At 47.6% G+C, this 21,797-nt stretch overlaps 1 protein-coding gene across 2 annotated transcripts in view; it reads right to left on the bottom strand.

Moving 5' to 3' along the window:
- Positions 1-21,797, bottom strand: part of SLC24A3 (solute carrier family 24 member 3) — a 496,602-nt gene that overhangs the window by 188,350 nt on the left and 286,455 nt on the right. For both annotated transcript variants that reach the window (XM_007961268.3, XM_073008630.1), the window contains exon 3: positions 14,066-14,142. In XM_007961268.3, the coding sequence (XP_007959459.2) occupies positions 14,066-14,142 (77 nt within the window). The remainder of the gene's footprint in view (positions 1-14,065; positions 14,143-21,797) is intronic.

Genomic DNA, 21,797 nt, shown 5'->3' with positions numbered 1-21,797 from the left:
GCCTGGATTATCTGACAAACAGGAGGAAGGTCTGAGGCCCAAGTGCCATGAGGGTAGGGGGGAGGAGGGGATGAACTTGGAAAGATAGTCGGGGCCAGATTGTGCAGTCTTGATCCTCATGTATGTTTCTAAAGTATCACATAGACTATGAATGTGAGGGTGAGATCCATCAGTGAGCTCTTGCCATGGGCAGTGGCCTGATCAAGGGCCATGCCTGTGGAGATGGAGAGAAGGAGATAGGATGGAGACCCAGGTTGAAAGTGGCCAGACTTTGCTGATGGGTGGGGTTACAGAGAGAGAAATCAAGGTTGATTTCTAGGATTCCAGCATGTGCAGCTCAATGCATGGTGGTGACAATTATTGACATGGCACAGCTAAGAGATGAACAGGTTTGCAAGGAGAATGAAATAATTTTGTCTTTTAAAACCTCATAGCTCCATTTCAAACTGCATTCAGACTCCATGTAAACCCAAGAAGTGTGGTATGGGTTGCCATGGGAGACACAAATTTATATGTGTGTGTGTGTGTGTATACATATATACACACACATATATACACACATACATGTATATGTCACGTGCATACAAGTGTACATTTATTTATTCAGAATCACACTTTAAATAGCTGTGCCTAATATGTTAAAAATTAGTGTCTATTGTATTTTACGAAAGAGTTGGAGTACCATAAATATATATTGTGTGTGTGTAATGCATGCACTGAGATCTGAGCAAGGGGATACAAGTATCCTCCAGGGTTGGCCCTCTATAAAGAAGAGTAATGGGTCTTGCCCCAAACTAACTCTGAAAAACCAAAGGCACAAAGTCAAATGAATTTGGGCTTGTGTCCAGGAGAGAATGAGAGGCCCACAAACAGTCAAACTACTGGTCCCATGAAAGCTTCCGATGCTAAAAAGCATTACGCTAACTGCCAAAAATACCCCTTTGCCTAATTTCTGTGGTCCACAGTACAGAGGAAAAGACAGCTGGAACAAGTACAATAAGGGGAAAAAATAAATCCTCAGGCTTCTACCTTGTTGCAAAAAACAGCAGCAATCACAGTGCTAATGAAATAGCTGAAGAGGCAGGTTTCATGACTGCCTTTGGAATCCACTCACGGGCAAGCAGCAGGGAATCTTTCAGTATTCTCAGGATACATCATGAGAATCAGTAAAAAGCATCCAAACCAAAGTCCCAATAGTGACAGCCACGTGTAGACCTAATTTTCCTACGTGCTTGGTGATTTCCAAGTAAAAGGACATGTCATCAAAAAATCTATTTGCAAATAGCTTCTGGGATTCTTGGGAGAAATGGTGAAGCATCTTAGGAAATAAGGAAGGGTTAAGGGCACCGAAGGTAAAGAGACGGGAAGGTAAAGAGATGGGAAAATGGGCACCAACCTGTGTCCCCAGCTTATGGTGAGTGGGAGGGTTGATGGCTGACAGTTTATTACAAATGTTCCCTAAACTAGCACTTTGAGATCTGGTTCCAAATTCCTCAATAAGTTGTTCAAACTGAAAGGGCAAGTTATCTTTGGGACCCTTGAGTTTCTTTAAACTGTGAGAACAAAGAAGCACCAGAAATGGGAACAGCTTGGGAGAATTTTCAGGAGCCTTTAAAGAGGACAAAAAAGGATTTAGAATATCGGGGAAACAAAGGGATCTTAAAGAGCTTGGACTCCTGGGCCCTTACTAGGTGGCATCTTGGAGCCGGGGACAAACAGGACTGCTTACTTTCTGGTGGCTGCCTCTCAGGCTGAATGGGGTTAGAAAGCCAAAGCCACATTTACAAACCTCACTCCAGCCACCTTTAGTTGGTGACATGTTTGGGTACCTTTTATATGTGGGACACTGAATTTGGCTGCTGAAATAATGTCTCAGTAGATAGAGACCAATGCTTCAGGGAAAGAATTTAATTCAATAAAAGTTGGAGAACATTGTGATCCTCAGTAATGATGATGTTTGTTTAGACGCTCTGTCTTTGTGCAAACTTTCAGAAAGAGCTCTGAGTCACTGTTAAACTGTGAAATGCACATGTTTTTGCAGGGCAGAGTCTCTCCTGTCCCTGGATCTTTGCAATGCCCAAGCTATCTGGACCTCTTGGAGAGAAAGGGCATGCCACTGGCATAAGAGACTTGTGTGTTCTTACTTCAACTTGCTCTCTCCTGCCTCATGAGCAGGGGTTTCCTGAGTATTTAACTTAGTCCACGTCTCTTAAGGAAGGTCTGGCTCCCTAAAGTTCATCTTGTTATACTTAGGACTGATGAAACCCCCACACCCTTATGAAACCACAGCTAAATCACTCACTTATCAGCTTAGTGGACAGACCCTATACTCAGCCACCAAGATCTTAAGCACACTTCATTCATTCATTCACCCTCACACTACACATTCAGTGAGTACTTTTTCCATACAAGGTGCCATGCTGGGCATGATGAGGACATAAAGATGACTAAGGCATGGTCCCAGGTCTCCAACATCATTCTAGGAAGAGGGGAAGGACGTGTTACAGGAGAGCAACAAAGGAAAGCGGGAATTTAGAGTAGAGGGAGATCTGTGCTAGTGCGAAGTCCCACTCTTCCCTATAGGACGTAAAAGAAAGCTTCAAGGAGGCAGTGACCTCTAGCTGGACTTTGTAGTTGGATTTCAGGGAGACCAAAGGTTTTGGGGCCTAGGCAGGAACTGGGAGCAGGAAGGCCCTCAGATTTCTTGGTGGGTGGTGAATAATCAATTTTTGCTAGACCATGATACATGGGGTTTATGAGAAGAGAAAAGCAAGACTGCAAAAATAGTCGTCACATGGATTATGGGGTTACTGAAATAACAATAACGACAATGGCCAACAATTACTGAGTCCTTACTAAATGCCCTGCTGTGCTCAAAGCATGTGGCATGGATTGATTAATTCTCATGCAGAGAGTGCTATGAAGTAGATACTGTCATTATCCTCATTTTATAGAAAAACCAAGATACAGAGAAGGAAAATAACTTACACTCTTACTTTAGGTAGTATGTACCTAAAAAGCGGCGAGGCTGGGGTTTGAACCCAGGAAGTCTAACTCTAAAAACCCACTCTCCTCACCGTGCCGTGTGGACCCTCTGATAGTGGGGGAGAAGGAGGAAGGGTAGTTCCGAGCAAAGTTGCGACCCGGACGTTGCTCTCAAGAGGTTGATCTGGTGTTGGTAGAGCTGAATTTTGATTGGAATAGACTAGACTGAATCCAGGCAGGTCAATTAGATGGTCACTTTCTGGACAAAAAGTGACCATAGCCTGATCCAGCATAGAAGAGATGAAAATAATATGAGAGTTAACATTTCCTTGTGCTTATTGCGAGTGGGGCACTGGATTAAACATGTTACACACTTCATCGTCTTTATCTCCATGAGGTAGGTGCTAGCCTCATCCATATACACAGATGGAGACAACAAGGTCCAGAATATTAGGGGTCACACAGGCAGTACATGGCATAGCCAGGGCTTGCACTCTTGACCTCCACACTAATCCTGGGAAGTGGTGGGAGGGCCAACAGGACTTGTGAAGTCCAAAATCAGAGCCAGCACTGGCGGAAATGCGCTGAAGAGAACAAGTATGCTTTGGGACCAGTCAAGATGCTTGCTCTTCATGGCTCAGTGTGTAGGAAGGGAAACATGCAGGCTGAATAGAAAGAAAAGCTGTCAGGGAGAGGGGCAGCAGGGTGACACAGCACACTTGCGGAGGGCGTGACCATTCCAGGTGGAATGTTGAAGCTGGGTAGCTGGATGAGAGGCAGGGCAACCTCTCCCACTCCCCTACCTCCAAGTTGATTCAGAAGAACTGCAGAAACTCAAGGAGAATCTGCCAGAGCCACCTGCCTCAGGAGACTCCCAGAGGACCCTCATGCGGCATCCGAATCCTCACTGCACAGCCGTGCCTGTGGGATGTGGGGTTGGGGAGGACTCAGGTGGAGTCTGCAGGTCGGGAGCTTCAGCTGAAGCCCAGAGGTGGGCACAGGTGCAAGTCTATCCCTCTTTTCATGGCCCAGCTGGGTGGGATCTGGTGTGTGTTGTCATAGGCACTGTCGGTGCCCATCCTCGTCCTTGGCCACTCACTTTCTGAGTATGCTAACCCCACGACGTCCATTTGTGCAATGGCTTTGGTGGGGCCGACTGGAAATGCTATGAGTCTGGGACCTGCAAGTAGCCCTGGACAGACAATAGACGAGAGCTGGTGGATAAATGCCCCTCCTCCCCTGCCCTGCTTGGGATCATCAGCTGTGGATATTCTCCATGACCTGCCAGTTCCCCAGTGGGATGAAGCTCCAGCCTCCTTCTCCCCAGCGGTCGCTGGCTCTCCCACAGATCCTCGGGGCTGCCTTCCTTCTCTGCCTCATGCCCCATAGTGGGCTTCCTGGGACCACCCTCCAAACGAAGTCCCTGCCCTGGCCTCCTTGTCTGAGGGTTGGCTTCCGGGGGAGTCAGTCTGAGACAGCTGTCTTGGCTCCCATAGCTCTTCTGGTGTGGGTCCTCAGGAGGAAGTGACTCCTCAAGACACTGACTACAGAACATACTGCATATCCAGGTTCCTGGGACAGGGCAGCTTCTCTGCTGTAAGATCAGGATTCTTGTTAAGCTTCAAACCCCTATCTGGAGTCTGTACTATATAAGGGGGGCTGGCTCGAGAGAGAAAGAGGAAGGACAGCATAAAAACAAAGCTCCCACTTTGTTTATGCTGAAGTCTCAAGTCATGATAAGCAGCAGGTCTTGTTCTGCAGTTTTCCCAGGTACAAAATTGTCAGAAAACTATTGACAAAGAGACAAAACTATTGAACACCAACATGGAGTCTGTCCTGATAAATTAGAGCAATTGGTTGGCTATTTTATCCAGATCGATTTGCTGAATATTTGCTAAGACCAGTTCTTTAAGCTATGACATATGATCATTCCAAATAGTAGTACCTCATTATTTACTTAGCTTTTGTACTTACGTTTTTCAGAGAAAAAAAATACTCCTACAAATTGTAGATATAGTCAACACATAACTGTGTTATGCAGATCTGTGACTGCTGCAACGTCAGCCCAGAAGAACAAATAAATAAAGCTTATTTACTGTAAAAATAAATATATGAAAAGGAAATACATGAAGTGGGGGACAGGTGGATCGAGTAATAAATAAGATGAAGAGGAGCATACAGCAGGCTGCATGTATCTAATCTCCACATGTAAACATTTGGTATTGAAGCAATGTGCATAAGCTCTCTATTGCAGGGCAGGGATGAGCTAAAACACAAAATTATGTCTCCCCTACCACCATTTGGTGCTACCATAAAATCAAATTGGAAACTCTACTTCAAAGCTCACTCCCCAAACATCTTTCTATCTTGCCCAGGCTCAAGACATTAACCAAACTGGTTGCAAATCAACCAGGATTGTTGATGTCCTGATTCTGTATGTCCTGAAGTCTTCATGGGTTTTGCATAATAATAATGGTAGGTGACATCTACGGAAGCTGTGCCTCAGAAGCAGCTCCATTTCAGTGCATGTCATTTAATTTGGATCCCAGGAAGTTCCAGGAGAGGAGCAGGGAAGTGAGTCAGGGCAGGAAAAGCAGCTAATAAAGGCATGTTACCAAGTGGAGCACTGGGGCAGGCAGGGAGGGCTTATTCCTTTGGGGGTACTTTGAGGGGCAGGCTAGAACATGCTTTTCCATTAGCCCAGCTGAAGCAAGAGGGAACAGGCATTTATCCACCACCAATCCCCTGTCTGTCTGAGGCCTTCTACTGGGGGATGCTGATTTCCTGGCACTTCTTGCCTGTCTAGTATTCAAGTAGAATAGGATACGGGGGTCCAGAAAATGCCCAGAGTTGCAAGGGCTGGAACTTGAAAATTGGGTGGGCATGCACAGGTAGCAAGAACTAAGAGGGGGGACAGGTAGGGTATGGTCTACTCAGTGCCAGACACTCTACCAAGAGCTTCATCTACCTGTTTTCATGTGTTCCTCAAGGCAGCCTGATGAGGTGGGTGTTGTGTTTATCTCCAGTGACAGATGAGGAAACTGAGGCTCAGGAAGGCAAAACAGCTTTCCCATGGCTACACGCTAAAGTGGAAAATTCAGGACTACAACTCAGATGGGTTTCACTGCAAGGGCATATGCTCTAAACTGTTACGCATTATATCCAGCTCAGGTCCTAGGGTATCAACCCACCAGCAAGCCGTGGGGCCTGTGGGGCTGAATGATTAGACTCGGGCCTTCTGAATTAAGTCTCATGACCAAGGGGATGAGGCAGTGATTTAAATCACTGATGTATGGAAACATAATTTACTCTCTTTGTGCTAATCCTCTCTGGACACCAGTTTTAGCTTTGTGTTGACACTGACAAATTAAGGACATGCTCAGCACTTTTCCAAGAGTAAACAGCAAATTCCACAAGCTATTCTAATGATTTTTCTCTTCCAGAATAAAATCCCTTAAGCAAACACGTCTGCCCTAAAAGTGAGTTGTTGCTGGGACCTTTCTGACCAGATCATGTAGGTCCCCTGAAATTTTAAACCGCCCTGGTTTAAATGTACTCCTATTTTATTTTTAATGCCATGGTAAATGAATTTGTTTTCTTAATTTCTTTTAAAGATAGTTTGTTTTTAGTGTACAGAAATGCTACCAATTTTTGTATGTTGATTTTGTACCCTACAACTTTATACTGAATTTGTTCATCAGTTCTAACAGTCTTTTGGCAGCGTTTTTAAGGGTTTCCACATACAAGATCATGTCATTAGTAGACAATTTCACTTCCCCTTTCCTATTTTATAGTTAATAATAAAATGTTTTTCAAAACTGCTAAAAGAGATTTTAAATGTTTTCATCACAAGAAAGAAAGAATGTGAGGTGATAAATATATTAATTAGCCTGATTTGCTTATTCTATAATGTAATTGCAACATCACATTATACCCCAAAAATATACATGATTATTGTTTTTCAGTAAAAAACAAAAACAAACAAACAAAAAACAAACAAAAAAAACAGTGCAGGAGCAGCCTCTCCTGGAGCCCTGGGCACGGCGGGAATACCAGTTGCAGAGAGGCCTCCTGCGCCACCCCGTCCTGTTGCTCACAAGGAGGGCAGCTGCATCTGAAAGGATTGGGCTCTGGCCCTGTGACAGGAGGTGCTTTGTGGTGGGGTTGGCAAGCACAGCTGAGCTGCCTTTGGTGGCGTTTGCGGGGGAAGAGACGGTGAAGATCGAAAACCGAAACACTGACTGAGCACCTACCATGCATTCCCACTTTACTGATGTGGATATTGAGGTCAGGAGAAGTTCTGGGACTTGTTCCAAAGCAGGAAGCTGGTTGGTCATATACATGTTTTTCTGACTCTTAACTTGGGTGACCTTCCTCCTTACCAGAACATCTCATCCTATCCTTGTTTTGGTAAGCCCGGTGGCCTGGCAGTGCCTTCTATACATCCTGCTTGTTTGTATGGCTAAAGTCAGGCCAGCCCTTGAGAGGACTGAGTAAAGCAGCAGTGTCTCTTTGCTGACAACTTTTTCTCCAGCCACCTCTGCTTCTTGATTTCAAGTTGATGACATAAAGGAGGAAGGGAAGATGCTGAATTAGAATTCATCGCTAGGCCTTCTAGGGTGATTCCTAGCGACATGTGGCTATCTACACTTACGTTAATTTAAAAAAAAAAAGTTAGCTCCTCATTCACACTAGCCACATTTCAAGTGCTCAACAGCTCCTATGGCCAGTGGCTACCATGTTAGACAGCACAGATCTAGACTACTGGACAGCTGGGGAAGGTCTGATAGACAGTGATGGAAAAGTTGAGTCTTAGGGCCAAAAAAGCGAAAAGACATCCTTGAAAAACCAAAAAAAAAAAAAAAAAAAAAAAAAAACCCTGGGAGTGAGGTGGAAAGTGAGCTTAAATATACAAAATGCTGGAGGGGATGGCGGCTGGGGATGGGGCATTCTGCACCTCCTGCTGGGACCCTGGTCTTCTGTCCCCTAAGAACTGGCTACTGCATCATTATTCTCTGGCTCTGAACAAAAGCAATCTGGGCCCGGGAAAGTGCATCCAGGGAAATCATTCTTTCAGCTATTAAAATTAAACAGCAGAAATAACTGGAAAGACTTCAGATCCCAGGAAACGACATCCATTTGGTGAGGCTCCTTCCAGAAAGAAGAGCTTCCTGCCCCTCTCCTCCCCCAGGCCTGAAAGAGGAGCAGTTGGCTGGGAGGAAGAGGCCCCTTTCCACTTGGAATCTGGACTCTCCCAGGAGGTGTCCCAGCCTCAGGCTCCTTCAAGAACACATCCACATCAGTCTCCACTCTTGCTGAGGAGGGGAGGGTGGAGTTGTGGAGCTGAGACTCCTCTCCCTCCAGGCCTCCTAAGGAAACCTGTGTGATTCAGTCACACTGATTGGTTAAGACCTGAACCAGGGAGAGTCAACCCATAGGAGACGGTCACCCCATGGCCAGGCAGGAAAAGTATGAGCTGGGCCAATAATTAGAGACTTCTGGGAACTATAAATTAGGAAACTGATCAGTGCAGGGAGGTACTGAAGAAGCAGGGCAGGTGCACAAAAGATGACACCAGCTAGAGCCAGGGCCAGAGTGGAGGCAGAGACACACTTCTTCTGAGAGAATAGGGATTGTGTGGGGAGGGAGGGAGGCAAGGAGGCAAGGAGTGAAGGAGAGCATGGTCCAGGTCACCGAGGTACTCTGCTGGGCTAGGAATACCACAAAATCCAGAAATAGGCCATGGACCTGAAAACCACAAAGCCAGAGGGAGGAGAAGATGTGACTAGCCTCCCTCCTTCCCCAGTACTCCAATGACTTTCATCACTTCTGTACCAAAGGCAGCCCTCCAATGCTAATTAGCTTCCTCTGCAGTTTTGGGGAGCAAGGAGGTCACCATGGGATCATGAGACAGAAAGCACATTCTTAAGTTTAAAAGCTGATCTAGGAATAAGAGAGAATTTGGATGTAAGTTCATAAGTGAGATTCCCCAATTTCCAGACCAGATAAAACTCCCTGGGTCCAGGGGCGGAAGAAAGAAGTGTGGATAGGTGTTGAGGTGGGGGACAGGGGAGACCACCAATCTTGAGATCATGCCCTGGACACCCTCACCATGGGGACACCAAAAGGAGTGACGTTAACGGTCCTCTTCCTCATTGTTGGAGAACCTCCACTTGTAGGGAGCGCCAGCTTGAGGGCTCAGCTCAGCACAAGAATCCTGCTTGGATTCTTGGATTCCGGAATGACCTGCGCTGTAGACAGCCTATCTCCTTTAATACACATGAGCCCCTAATGGGCACTGGACACAGGAGTGTGAAGATGGAGATGTGCACAAGGGAGTCCCTACCACTAAACAGAAGGGGCCTAAGGCAGATGGCCAGGGACCTCCCACATGGCCAGAACATCCCTTTTGCTGCTCTGAGCAGCCTGAGGAGGTCCAGATGGCAGCAACCCCAATAGCTCAGTGGAGGGAAAAGTCCCCTCTGCCTGAATTCCCAAGTTTCCTATGGGACATCTCAGGGCATGCCTAGGATTTAGAAACTGAAGATGCACATCAAAAATATTCTCCTTGATATGTCTTTCCCCAGCACATCTATTGACAGGTCTGGGTTGCTGGACTAATTAGCAGCCCTCCTACCAAACAGACTCACTTAACAAGAGCTTGCCTTGGTATGGGATACAGAATCATTTTCAAATGTGTGACACCTTCTACTCTCATACACACAGGCATATAGAAATATCTGCCTGCCAGAAGAGAGGAATGACATTAAAAATCGGAAAGCAAGACTCAAAGCTTAGGAAGAAGACTTCTGAAAGCTAGCAGGGCATGCAGAGAGTATTTATTCCTGCTGTGGAGTTTGATCTCTTAAAAGATAGACAGCCACTCACACCAACTTCAAGAAAGAATTCCAAATATTGATTATTTAAAACCTCTTACTGGAAGAGAAATGTGTAGCTTGGCTTATAATCTCCAAGATTCAGCTATTTGTGTCATGGGGATAATGAGCAAAATTTCACAAGATCTTGATAAATCACAAACAAACTACAATTCTAGAAAATTATTCACAGCCTTCTTCCTTTATTTGGGGCAGGCTCGATGAATCTATAGGGTGCAAATTTTCTCACAGACAGGAAATCCTGCTTTTAGTGTTTCAATGTTATAATAGATCAGATATAAAGCGAGTTCTAAGACAAGTGTTTTCTTGGGGTTATCTTTTGTTGAAAAAGTTGTCAAGATCATGAATTTCCCCACTACATGACAAATAGCCAGAAGGAACAGAAACCTTTTTAAAAAGTGCACTCTCAGGCTCAGGATTTTTGAAATACACAAAACATGAAAGATCCAAGGGAACATTCAGAAAGTTGAACGATTCAGCTGTTCGATTCTACAAAGCACATACAAAACAGGGAAGTATCTACGAGAAAAAAAAAGAATGCAAGCTTTGTCATTCAAGGTTTAAAAGAGTGTATCAAGGGGTCAGAACCATCTGTGTCCCCAGAGCTCTACCCAAACTGAGGCTGAAGGCTGCAAGCCTCAGGAGCAAAGCAAACTCGTGGGACCCAAGTGAAAAGGGGCAGGTTGAGTGTAGGTGCCAATGCTGAGTGTGATCAGGTTTCAGATCAAACTGGAGCAGCAAGGACTAGGCCCTCTGGTCCAGATCCATGACTAAGAGCAGTGAACCCCAGGAAAAGACAGCCCTATGGCTTTCTCTCAGGGGAAGCCTGGGGTGGCAGGACACCCTGTGGGGACCCTCCAGCAGAAGGCCATCACTCCCCTGCCTGGATAAGGCAGTCCCAGCTCTTCAGGAGCCTAGAGACAGTCTCCTGGGGTCTTTCTCAACTGACTGCAGATGACTCTGGGTCACTTCTGGTGAAGCCTGAGCTAATGCAGCACTAACCCTAGGCAAGGAGGGACGGTGAGGTCAAGAATCTCCCACCACTCCAACGCAGCAGCTAAATCATGTGTGGTGCCTCCCATGTGAGATCCCGCTGGTCTCTCCACGCTACATTCGCTCACTCTCCACCACCCCACACCCTTGGTTTGTGTTCTCTCTAGACTCCCTGACTCTCACCTCTCTGTGTCTCTGACCATGAGGCTTCCCATTCCTGTGTGGAGTCCCTTTTCTCCATGCTCCTTTGGAAACTGCCTGCCCACTCTTCAAGAACAGCACCACCCGACCTTGCTGACACTGAGGTGCCTCCTTTAAGCTCCCACAGCACAGCAGGCTGTACAGACCCTCGTCAGCATTTAGTGCATGGCAGGTGCTGATCATAAGTGGTTTTCTTCACAAGACAGCAGGTTCCTTCAGAGCGAGGCCATGTCCTGAGCATCTAGAAGGACTCAGCCCAGCAGTACTCTGCAGGGGCTCAAGAAATGCTTTCTAGATGGACAAGTGCAGGAATTCTGTATTTCGCTTCTTGCAACTTTGACCCGTGCATTCATCTGTTTCCTGCTCGCCAAATGCCAGATGTTACCCTTCCAGCAGTTCTCACATCCAGTGATGTTTGTTTAACAATTTCTGAGCATCCTAAATGTACCGCACAACATGGAAGGTAAAGGGGATAGAAGGAATAATTTACTCTTGCCCTGAACAAAAAGTGACTGTGCAACTCCAGGCATTCAATGACTGGACACAGTACGAAGGGGCTTCTTTCTTGGGGCTTACATTCTGGTGGTGGGGGCTTATGTTCTAGTGGATAGGATAACAAGATTTGGTCTTGGGCCTTGGGGATGGCACCAGCAGGTCCACCCTAACATTTGTCTCTGCCCTGCTGCTCTGCCCACTTGGCCTCACACTGGACTACAGTCATGTATGTTGTGTGTTGAAACTTGCCCCACTTGGGTCTCTTCCCTCCAAGAGGTGGAGCCAGGGAGGAGACGTGCACAGGCCTTGGCAGCAGGCTCACGGCTATTTGGGTGGAGAATTCTGGGCGTCTGTGTGCTTGGAACATAATCTTGAAGGGGTGGGCACTGGTCTTGGTCCATGAACTCCTTGCCCTGTGGATTCTAAAGTGTAGAGCCCAGGGCAGGGGCTAACAGTGGCACTGGATTCCAGTGATTACAAAGTGCTAACCTGTAGGCTCATGCCCACTCTTAGGGAAGTGTTTAAGGAGGATAGTATGCATTTGTGCCCAAGTTGCCTTTATGCCAGCCTGGAAATGTACTACCACAGACAGCAGAAACCTTCCTGGGTATCCTGGGCTCATGAAGAGCAAGAAAAATGAACCTCCTCCGCCTCCAGTTGATGACTCAGTGAGTCCAGAGGGGAGATGGAGGTGGGGAGAAAGGGCCATGCAGCTGCAGGCGACAACGTCTCTTCAGGAGGCCGAAAGCACGCAGTGTTTGGGTCCAGAGTGGAAATCTCATATCTCAGATGTCAAAGCATCAGGATGCTAATGTCTGCCAGAGATTTCCGGATCCAACTCAGTGCCTGGGGCTCCTCAGCCTTGTGACAGGGTAGCCTCCTTGGTGCCAAAGGTGACATCCATATTAATGGCTCAGTGCACGCAACTTCCCTGAAAGGCAGGGAGGGCTGGGGGGTTGCAAAGGCTCTCCTTACTCATTTGGTATTTTTAGAGAATGTCCTTGTAGAAAAGAGACTTTTCATGCTCCCTTTTTGGGGAGTGGGAGACCAGTTGAAGAGTTGATTGATTTTACCCAGAAAAGGAGTCAAGATGGAGGTGGCCTGTGAGTCTTAAGAGGTCAAGTGTCCTCCCGGAAGTGACACATAAAGCAAGGCCAGCAGAAAAGGGCTTCAAGCCCATGACTTCTCTGACTCCAGAGCCCAGGCTGTGCCTGCTGACCTGCTCCAGCTGTGGGTTGAAAGCAAGGTTTCTAACCCCTCCGTTGAATCACAGTGGGTTGTGACTGTCACGGTGGAAATTACACTGTGGGACTTCAAGGTTCAGTCACCCTCCCTGTCTGAGCTCTCTGGACTGCCTGAGGCTGCCACACCGTAGAGGTCACTGTAGGTGTTCTTCTCAATAGCCACAGCTGAGCCAGTCCCTCAGCCATCCCACTCCACACACCAGGCATGGGAGAGAGAAACCCTTTAGGACCAGTGGCCCAGCCACGGCCATGGGAGTCGGTCCATCTGAGGCCCTGGATTCTGTGGAGCAGCATTCCCACCCTGCTTCTTCTAAGCACTCACCACAAACAACCCAAAGCAAAACGACACAGTGACTGGGCATGCCGCTACACGTGGGGAGTTTGCGCCACAGCAATAAATAACTAGAATGGAATTCAGGGGAGAGGGAATTCTGGGGGAGAGAGAACGCCACAGAGATGGGGGAGCAGTAATGTACCTAGTCCAGAACTTGGCTCAGAGATTTCTTGTTGGACAGCTGTCCACTCCTTAGACATTGTCACATGTGTGCCTTCCCCCAAACCCTCCAAATGGGGACAAGGGGACCACAGACTTTAGAGCCACTGGCTCTGTGGCAGAAGATGCTAGGGCAGTGGTGGACAGTAAGAGGCCAGATGGGAAGAGAACAAGCTTTTCTTGTTCGCCTTCTATGTGTCAGACATGGTGCCAGTTGACATTACATAGAATCCACTCGGTGAGCAAATGTTCGGTCCCTACCACGTGCCAAGAAGGGGTCTGGGAATGAAGTTGTGTACAAAACCAAGTCCCTGTTGTCAGGGGCTTATGCGTGAGTGAGGGTGAAAAGTTGAAAAGCAAATAACTATGCAATGGCAGGTAGCATGGAGAAAAACAAAGCAGGGTAAGAGGAAATACGGCGGCATTTCAGAAAGGCCGGTTAGGAAAGGGCTCCCCCAAGAGGGTGGTGTTTGAACAGAGAGTAGGGTTAAGTCATGGAGAGTGGGGCTGTTTGACTTTAGAGCCCACACTCTGGGCACTAACATGAAGGGAAAGTGCATAACAGATGGCTCCACCTTCGAAAGCTGCAGTCTTTCGTCTCCATTTGGTGATGGCCCCCTATAGGGCTCGGAGGACCCCCACGAGGCATGTGAACAGGAGGGCAGAGAGACTCCACTGGGGGCACCTCAGGTGCCTCACCCCACACCCCTAGGCCTGGCCTATGGACCCTCCAGGCAGAGGCACAGAGGGGTACTTACACAGAGCACATGGAGGACCACCGCGCCTTGTCTTCTATCCTCGTTGGTGAAGATGTCATTGGGGAATTCATGCAGGGCTAAAGAACAGAGAAAGAAAACCATCTCAGCACAGGTGACCACATTTTTAGTGCTGTAGGTCTGGGACAGCATTACCAGTCAGTCCCTTTTTAGAGTCTTGGTTTTAACATGGGGTCCATGAACTTGGGTGAGGAAAAAACCCTACATCTTTAGGTTCACAAAACCAACCAGAATTGAGTGTTTCCTTCAGATAAGAACGTGGGAAACCAACCACAGTAGTGTTAGCAGAACCTGGGACTCGGCCCCCACAGATATTTTCATAACACGTCATACCATCAGACTTGTACAGCTCTCACCCACTGCTTCAATCTTATGGTGGTTGTTAGGTCACCACCTGCGACTTAAAAGTGTTAATGAGGAAGCACGTGAACTACTATGTTGAAAATTTGTTTTCTAATATTTTGACAGCTTCATTTCCACACAGTCAGTCTCCATGTGTAACCTTATGTACTTTGCTGCATGCACGCATTGAAAACTGCTTTTCTGAGCAGGGGCTGTAGGCTTCACTGGATCATCAAAGGGGTCTGTGGCTCAGACAGATTTGAGGCCCCTGCTCTAAGTGGGTCTTCATTTTGCTCCTTTTCCACTTTGCCTGACCTGGCTTAGCGTGTGGGCCCCGTGTGCTATTAGAACAACCCCCTCCCTGCTCCCTCCCACTGCTCCCCTTTCTAAGTTGACCTCCATTTGTGGCTGGACTGGAATGCCAACCACAGGGAAGTTCATGCCTTCTCAATGTTCCAAAACCTCTCTGCCATGAGATGAAAACCGGAGTCCGTGAACTGACCAAGAAGGTCCTCCACCACTAACCGGGCCTCCTGTCCCTTCCTCTCATAAAATCCAATCAACCTTTTGGGCTAGGTTCTCACATCTCCTCTCCTTTATGAAGCCTCCTGTGGTCCCTCCGATAGGAATCCATGGCTCCTTTGCTGGAGGATGTGCCCATCAGGTGTGGTAGGAGCAGCACACACTACCCCCACCCATAGCCCCACATGGGCAGACATCACTGGCTGTTGAAAGAAGTCTTTTCCTCTGAGCTTGATGAGGTCTCCAAGTCTTTCTCTAGTGAGTTCTTAGAGAAACCACGACCATTTGATGGGGAGGATGTGTTAGATGATAATTGTTCGCCTCTTGTCTTATTTTGGATTCCCCTAAAAGCAGACCCTCCGACAAGGATGTGGAGGTATGTGGTTTATCTGGGAGGTGACTCCAGGATACACTATGCATGAGAGAGGCAGTGCAGCCAGGAAGGGGAGAAGAGACAAAGACAGTGGTGCTAAGGAGTGAGTGGATGACCTCTGAGATACCCAGGCCCAATTCTGCTGATGACCCCTGGCTTGCCCAGAGGATTTGTGCAAGACACAAGCCATTGGTCACTGCTCGAAAAGGCTCTGCTCTCTGCATCCAAGGCAGCATTGCTTAAGGCATTGTGCAGGTCTTGGGTTGGAGCCACATGAGGTGTTTGGGCCAAAGGGTACATTTAGTATATAAAGCAAGGCTCACCTTCCAATGTACAGCAAGTGGGGGAGAGTTAAAAATACTACATTATATACTTGAAACTTGCAAAGAGGGTGGATCTAAATCTTGTCACCACACACACACACAAACACACACACACACATAAATGGTAACTATGTAGAGGTAATGGATATGTTAATGAACTGAAATGCAGTTAACATTTCACAATGCATCTGCATATCAAAAGCTGGAGTTGTATACCTTAAGCATATACAATTTTTATATGTCAATAATATCTCAATAAAGTTGGTTTTTGTTTTTTGTTTTAAAAAGCAAGATCCACCTGTATGTCCAGCTAATCACACTCTCTAGTTTTGTATGGTCCTTTAAACATAAAAAAGGAGACAAGAAAAGACACGAATGTCAAGATTATGCAAGGATTTTTCTAAGCTGAAGTTGCTCTAAACAGGCTGCATGGCGCCCCTCTGACTAATGAATAAATAAACTGGGAGAAGCCTGGAGGAGTTTCCCTTGGGGACCAAAATGAAGCCACGATCTGGAAATTAATGTGAGGGGCAGAGGGGTGACAAGAGCTAGCATTTATTGAGCACCTGCTCCTGGCAAGCCCTGTACCTTGCACTTTGCCCCTATGATCCCATCTTATCCTCACAAACAGGTTATTATTCCAATTCTGTAGGTGAGGAACCCAAGGGGAAGACAGATGGGACAACATGTTTGGGTTCCATGGCTAGAAAGTGGGAATAGGGCTGCACACCCGGCAAACCCAGGGCTGGGGATGCCCCTCACACATGCCACCCTCCTCCTGCATGGATCTGCAATTTCATTCTGCCCTCTGACCTCTTCCTTCCGTGACCTCCTCCCAAAAGAGGATTTGATCTGATCTACATTCAGCTGCCACACTCCTGGAGGGGAAGCAATGGGCTTTTGTTGTTGTTGTTGTTGCATTTTTCAGTGTAGCTGCCACAGGGCGTTTTGGCACTTGCCAGTCCTAGGGTTCAAAGGTCACCTCTTCTATTGTTCTCCTAGTCCCAGAGCTGGAAGCTAGAGATGGGATGCTGAGTTAATTTATCAATCATAACAGCCATCACCCACGGGAAACAAGCCAGTCATATGCCCTGGGGCAGTGCCAAGCAGAAGAATCACACACGGAAACCGCTTGAGGTCCCCAATCATCAATGAGGGGTAGAGGGGGTACAGGTATGTGACATCCAGTTACCTCTTTACTTCCTGCCTCACAAGCTTCCTCCGTGATCAATAACAAGGGACGGAGGAAGCACAGGAAGGAAGTGAAAGGCACCCCATGAGCATCATCTGCATCTGCACTGGGTCCTCTCAGCCCAGCTCCGTTCTCCTGCCTCACTGCCACCCCATGCATGAGGCCACCGAGGGCCAGGGAGCGCACCTATTCCACCAAGGGCACCACGTCAGTAAGTGACAGGCTCGGGTTCTGAATCCAGGCATTCTGATTTTCAGTTCTCTATAACATGAACATCAATTGGCTGAATGAAGCAACATGGATACACAGATCCCACTGGGCCTGGCTCTCTGGTGGAGGTGGTTTCTTGTCAGGGGTCTCCACGCCAGCCCACATGGTGGCCCCAGCTGGGCCCCTGGGGAAGACACACTGGAGGCTTAGCCCTGGATGGGGCAGGACCCAAAGGGCCCCGTGCTGGCTCAGGGCAGTCCACCTAGAAGCTGCCCAAAGTTCTGGCCGGGCAGGGGTGAGCCAAGGAGAAACCACAGAAGCTTCTTCAGGGTCCTCCTTCCTTGGAGGCTCAGCAACCCTCTCTTCCCTCCCTTCAGGGAGGGGGCAGCTTACCAGTGACCTGATCTTGGTCTGCTCTCCAGGGCCTGCTCTCTGATCCATGCCCAGTTGGGAGCTCCTCTATCAAAAGTCACAGCTGGCCATGAGGAAGTGTGTGAAAATTCTCCATGGGGCAATGACAGCCTCTAGTCTGGCACAGTCAGTGGCACAGCCTGTGAATGGAGCAGCCAGCACTGTGGGCCTCCTCACTGAGTTGAATGTGGGTGGAAGGTGGGAGCTCCAGGGTCAGGGTGGGGAAGGCAGAGGACAGTCAGTCTAAGGGTATTGAATCACCGTTCTTCAAGAGCAATAAAAAGTCTTATTTGGTGGCCAATAGCAATGTGGAAAGAATGACTAGGTTAAACACTCACCTAACAAACTTCACCTGACATCCAACCACTCTGACCACTTTTCATTACAGCTCCTCTCAGGAAACACGTATCAGGCAAATAACGAAATTGGAAAAATGGTTTCAAAGGACTCATTCACAACTTACAAAGAATATTACATGTATTTTATTTTCCCTTTTATACATGCATTATCGTTTGAAAAAAAAAGTCACAAGGAGAGATTTCATCTAAAAATTGAGCTAAGCCCTCTTCTCCTGCCCTGCAAGAAGTGAGTCTTCCCTCATAGGTTCCAAATGCCCATGCCTTAGACTGGGGCCCTCAAGAGCAGACCCTGAGAGAAAGATTTGAATGACAGCAGTTTGTTTGGGAGGTGATCCCAGGAAGCAATGGGAGCAGGGTGGAGAGATGAGACAGGGAGGGGAAGGGGCTGGCAGAGTGGCCTCAAGCTTGCTGGGAGACAGAGGAAAGCAGGTCTCAGAGTTGTCTACTGCCGGGTCAGCAGTAGGGTGGGGGGCTCCGTCCACTGATGCCTGCCTGTCACTGTTTAGGGCTGTCCCAAAGGCACTAACTCTTCAATGTTTCTGCTGAGCCCTGCACTGGCCAAGCCAAGCATGCTTCCAGGGCTAGAGAAGGCCCTAGAAAGAATCACAGGTGATATATCAAGAAACCATCCACATGTCTGGGTGTAGGAATGCCTGTGTCTGCCCTAGCCTGATACAACAGAATACCGTAGACTTGAGGGCTTAACAGACATTTCTCTCTCACAGCTCTGGAGGCTAGAAGTCTGAGATAAAGGTGCCAGCATGGTTGGGTTCCGGTGAGGGCTGTCTTCCGGCTGGCAGAGGCCACCTTCTTCTTGCAGTATCTACATGTCATAGTACGAATAAGCTCTGGTCTCTTCCTTCTCTTATTGGGACACTAATCCCATCATTGGGGTCCCATTCTTATACCTTTATCTGACCCTAATGACCTCCCAAAGGTCCCATTTCCAAATAGCATCATTTTGGGGGTTAGGGCTTCAACATATGAATCTGGGAAGTGGGAACAAACACTGAGTCTACAGCATCTCCCAAGCCTCCTTTGCATAAGAAGTGAAGAGGAGATGCAAGGTATCTTATGTCCAGGAAAGGACAGACCATAACTTATATACACATAATTAGCTTCAGCACACAGCAGTGGGGCATGGGGTGGAGGTGGCAGAAGGGAGTCCCTCTGCACAAGCATAAAATCAGGATAAACTGTTATTAAGACTTGCATTCTGAATCTAGCAATGGTAGGACCCCAACGTTAAGACTTAGGGTTGTAACATGTTCTTATATTATATAACCAATTCCACCATGTTAGAAGCTTCTTTGACTAATTTGCAAAGGGCATTCATTGCCAGATGACCCTGTAGAACAGAATGTAAATCAGGAAGAATCCTAGTCTAGAGACCCACTGGCAAAGCAGCTTCGTTTAGGGAGGCCATAAGACTTCTCATTGGTCTCTGTCAGCTCCTATGTGTGTGTTATGTACACAGCCTACTATTAACATCGCTGTTTCACTCAGTGTTGCCTTGCTGTGGTTTTAAAGTAATTTGCTGTTGCAGTGTTTAGTCCTCCTAAGGAAGGGATCAGCCTGGAGTCAAGAAAAGTGTCCTCAATTGGGAATCTGGAAATCTGAGGCTCAATGCCAACATGCCCAAAGTGTGGCTTTGGTCACCTGTCATTTCATCTCTCTGGGCCTCAACTTGCCTTTTGACTATCTGAAAAATGACCTCTGAGGATCCTCCTTCCCATTCCCTCTGGTCCAAACACAGCACACTGCAGTGCACACAGCAGATGCCTGATAAGTCTCAGTGGGATGAAGAACTGAGAACAGACCTCGGGCATGGATGGGGTAAATCCACTCTGCCCAGTTGACCCAGTGGTTCAAGAAAAGAGCCGCAACAGCAGCTGTGCTTGCCTCCTGGAGACTGCAACAGCCCTCCAATTGGCGACCCACTCCAGTGCCTTGTAGGTGTGGGTGGGGCATGCGCTTTTCTGAATAGCTGCAGCTTTCCAAGAAAAGTCTGCAGACAGTGTGGTGCACTGGACTGGAAGGCTCTGCCAAGTGCTTCTTGGCCTCAGTTGCTTCACTTCTAGAACAAGAGGTAAGACAATGTGGGGCCTCTAGTGCCTCCCACAGCTGATGGCTGGTGCTGATGCCACCCTCTCCAGGTGTGTGTCCTTGTGCCAAATCCAAAAGTCCTCAGCCCGTTTTTTAAAGATTGAGCTAGGATGCTTGTTGAATTTGGGAACTAACATTTTCCTTGGGTGATCAGTTAGATTTTGCATAAGATCCCACAGCGGGGAATCAGGCTCAGGTCCAGATCTTCTTCTGTGCCACACGGGGCCTCATTTCCTTCATTTGTAGATGGGTGTGTTGATGTCATCCCTGCAGGGTTGTCATGAAGAGTGTAGATAGTGAATGTGAAATACCTACCGCCGTGCTTCTTGGGGTCACATATCATTATTCTAAATTATAACAACGACATGCTGGCCTGGTGTAGGTAGAGGGCACATTCATCTCTGGCCTTGATGTTGAAATCCACATATTGCCAGTTCCTTCCTTCCTTGCATTGGCATCTGTTTCTCTGGATGGTGGTTAGTCCACGACAGCTGCATAAATGCATTTGCCTCTAGGCAGGTGCTTCCGGTACTCAGCCGGTTGGGGCCATGTGGCCCACGTGGCCTGTTAAGAGCAGCTACCTATGCAGGGAGAACGGAGCAGCCTCATCCAGCTGAGAGTCATTCCCCAAATACCTTCAAGGTCCTCAAAGTCTCTTTCTGCTCCTCTCTTTCATCCCCCAATTTTCCTTTCAGTGCATCCGGCCAGCCCTGGGGGCCTGCAGAAACAAGCAGTGCTGTTCCCATGGAAACCACAGGGACCTGAGTGGAGTGGATTCCCCTTACCAAGGCAACAGCAATCAGCTTCCCTGCTTCTCCCTCCTGGTTGCTTTCATGAGGCCCGAGTTTGATGAGTCTAAATGGAGGTTTGCAGAGGCAGAGAGTCTTTTCTCCTTTGCTTGAAAAAAATGCAGCAGGAACATTCATGCCATCTTTAGACATACTCATCATATGTTGATCAAATGGAGCAGCCCAAAATGAAGATCAACACATCCTAAAAAGCCTGGCTCCCTTAACATGTCTGAGCAAAAGGAACGTGGGCTGCTGCAGCCATCAGAACACCAGTCTGCCATCCCAGTGACCTTCTCTTGACAAAATACCCAATGCAGCTTGATGGATTAGTCTGCCAGGAATTGCACCAAAAAATGGCGGTCTGGATGCTACCCAGCTTCCCCCTGCAGTGATGAGTGGCTTCAAGCTTCTGTTTCAGATGCTTTCATCTGTCTTAGTAAAGCCTGTTGCTCCCACTTTTCCTGGGGCATTGTAAAAACTTTGTTTTCCGGGTGCAGTACCTCCTCTGCCTCTCACAAAACCTTCCCTGCCTCTCTTTCTGTGGCCCCATCACATTGTCTCAGTGCTCATCAAATTATTTTCCAACCACACTGTAGGCATTTGCTTGTCCATGTGTACCATGGACTCAGTGGCACCATGAGCTCAGTTCCCTGAGGACAGGAGCCCTGTCGTTTCTCTCTCTGTCATCAGCACCCACCAGGCTGGGATACATGAAAGAGGACAACAAATACCAAGTGTGACTGAATGCAGAGGGCCTTTCTCTCAGGAGGTGGTTTTGTATAAACACAAGACAGACTTATTGGCTGAGAAATGGTGTTGGGAGGGATAGCTCAGTCAAACTCCCAACTACTAGATCCCAACTCTGGTGGCAATGAGGGCTGTTCACACATACCCCATTTCTCATTGTTCCAGAGACCTAGGAGGAGTACTGCTACATCCCTTTCAAAGTTAGGTTAAGGCCATGCAGCTTGCTTTGATTAGTGAAATGTGAGCAAAATGATGTGGATTGCATGTGGCTTTCAAACCAGTGCCTGGCTCACCATTTTGCATTTTCTTGTCACAGCATTTCTTGAAAAATACATCAA

This window comes from Chlorocebus sabaeus, chromosome 2, assembly GCF_047675955.1.
Source record: "Chlorocebus sabaeus isolate Y175 chromosome 2, mChlSab1.0.hap1, whole genome shotgun sequence".
Classification (NCBI taxonomy): domain Eukaryota; kingdom Metazoa; phylum Chordata; class Mammalia; order Primates; family Cercopithecidae; genus Chlorocebus; species Chlorocebus sabaeus.
The sequence above is the reverse complement of the archived record's forward strand: the minus strand, read 5'-3'. Positions and strand labels throughout refer to the sequence as shown.